A 2,335-nucleotide genomic window follows, 5' to 3' on the forward strand; every position below is an offset into this window, starting at 1 on the left:
TTTATTTATTAAAGACTTATGCCTTAGGTAAACGAACACGATTAGAGCGTACGGTAAAATAATAGCGATGAGTAAGACAACGTCCATTTATTAACCACCTCTGGTCGCAAAGGTATAGCCGCACTACACCTTTGACAACTACTGCTCGTACTGCTGGCTCATGGGACTCTGTGGCTGCATATCTCATCCCCATTTTCTGTGGTGTATGTTATTTCACGGATTTTAGGGATCTTTTTTGAGTGTCTGTGCTTTCTGTGATTTTAGGGGCTTTTTTCAATTCCATTGGTTCAATCCAACGCCCTCCTGTGACCACAGTCGCCAATGCAAAAGAATCGCTCGCAATCACGTTCCCAAGGCGTTCTTTTTTTTATTTTATCAACTTTAATGGTCCATTTATTTGCTCTCCTTGGCCGCTAGGCAATAATGACCCCTGGCAAGTGTTGTGATCTGGTCCGGCTGCACGATCCGCTTGTCATTCGCCCTATTGAGTGCCAGCTTGTTCACTTCCTGCGTGTAGACCTTATGCCCTTTATTTTGGATACAGACCCAGGTCTTGTAGACATCAATACCCTCCTAGTCCTCGAAGGAGGGTATTGAAGGTAGTCCTCAAAGCTGATGGATTTCTTCGTGACACCTTTCGCCTTGCGATCACCACCCTCCTTCGTGAGGCTCTTGTAAGCATACAGCTTCGGTCTCAGTGTAATGAACTCTGTCATGATTTTACCACTTAGCTCATCCTTCATGGGACCCACTACCTTTTTGTTTTTGCCGATGGGAAGAGGTCTGCCATCATCCTTGCTATAGGCACTCGTATCGAAACGTGTCTCGACATCTTGGGCAATGTCGCGGTAAAAGTCCTCTGTTCTGATGTGGTATACGAATAAATCCGTGTCCATATAGCAGATCCGCAGCTTCCTGCCATACTTGGGCTGCATGTAGTCGTAGTGGAACTCGTGCATCACCACTTTCGATTTGTCTAAAATAGCCTGACCAATATACACCGGCTTGTTCATGCTCACCTCAGCCTTGCCAATTTCCACGCCCATGAGGTGGCTGCTGAAGTAGTTTTCGCCCTTGAAGTTCGGCTTCATGACGAGCTTCGTGTACTTCTCCTCGTTGGTGACCAGCTGGATGTTGTGGTGATTCCGTAAATTCTCCATGGTCTTGCCAAACACCGAGAGGTTCATGAGGTTATAGAAGTCCTTTTCGAACTCATTTTTGGCGGCGGTTCTAAGCCTCGTGTTGTGATCGATGTAGTCTCTCAGCCAAGGCTTCTGATTAAACTGGATGAGTCTGTGCACCTTCTTGAGCTCGAGTCCGTGTTTCAGAGCCTCGTAAAGGGCTCCGATGTGCACCACATACCTCCGCTTGTGTTCCAAATTTAGTATCAGTTTCTCGACCTTGTGAACCACCTTGCGCTCCGGCAGGAAGGGTAACTCGTTGTGCTTGTCGTGTAGGCTCTCTGGATAATCGATGTCAAATTCCAAGATGTAGCCGTGCTTGTTGTCAGCGACGAGCTTGCTGATGCGCTTCTCGGTAAAGGTCTCCACATTCGATAACCATTTAAATCCGTGCGTGGGCAGGTCTTGACGCATTGCCCAGCTGTAGAGGTTGTTGGCGTCGAGGTACTGCAAGTATGACGACTCAGCCTCCGGATCGTATTGATCCCCCATGTACTTGGCGTTGGCTTTGACATATCTGTGCACGGACTGGGTTATGCCTCCACGGATACCTTTTTCAAACATCAGGAGCATGTCGGGGTCCGTAAGGAGCTCCAGCTTGATCTCGGTGTACTTCAACGCAGCCTTCCAGGCGAGACCAGATGCGCTGTAGAAGTGGGCGGGGTCGAGCTTGTAGTTCTCTAGGCACACGCTTTGAAAACTCTCGAAGATGTCAGCTAGTAGCAGGACGTCTGTGGTGAGATACGCGTCATGGTAGTCGCCCATTGTGACCTCAGAGCCCTCTGGAGTGATAAGTTTCCATACTTTTTGAGCATGCTCGTAGTCTTCGTCGGTGATCCCCTTCATATTCAACTTGCTGAAGAAGACTTCCTTGGGAGGTAGCTCCGTCTCCTCAAATCACTGCTAGCCATCCATGTACTCGTAGGGGTAGACGCCTTTTCGAAGCATCAGTCTGAAGACATCATCTTTGTCGATGAATTTGATCATGGATGGTACGTTTACCTTTACCTGGTCCATGTCTAGCTGCTTTGTGGTACTCGAGTTGCAATTTTTACACCAAAAGCTTGCCACATACTCGGCGTCGATCCTCTAAAATTCCAGACATGTATCCGCGCACTGCTGACATTTCATGCCTGTGCGTTTGTGCCAATGAG

General features: G+C 48.1%; 1 protein-coding gene across 1 annotated transcript; it reads right to left on the minus strand.

Moving 5' to 3' along the window:
- Nucleotides 1-287: 287 nt before the first annotated feature.
- Nucleotides 288-2,027, minus strand: LOC130645918 (uncharacterized). Its single transcript, XM_057452043.1, has 2 exons — nucleotides 570-2,027; nucleotides 288-413 (listed from the first exon to the last, which is right to left on the minus strand). Exons 1-2 carry the CDS (start codon nucleotides 2,025-2,027, stop codon nucleotides 288-290), a joined length of 1,584 nt encoding a protein of 527 aa, XP_057308026.1.
- Nucleotides 2,028-2,335: the final 308 nt, after the last annotated feature.

The sequence above is a fragment of the Hydractinia symbiolongicarpus genome, chromosome 5, assembly GCF_029227915.1.
Source record: "Hydractinia symbiolongicarpus strain clone_291-10 chromosome 5, HSymV2.1, whole genome shotgun sequence".
NCBI lineage: Eukaryota > Metazoa > Cnidaria > Hydrozoa > Anthoathecata > Hydractiniidae > Hydractinia > Hydractinia symbiolongicarpus.

Excerpts from the sequence above, each read along its gene's own strand:
- LOC130645918 (XM_057452043.1), bottom strand. The coding sequence starts at position 2,027 with ATGAAGGGGATCACCGACGAAGACTACGAGCATGCTCAAAAAGTATGG. Across the intron at positions 414-569 it reads CTCCTTCGAGGACTAGGAGG|CGGCCAAGGAGAGCAAATAA; the intron begins GTATTGATGTCT and ends ATTATTGCCTAG.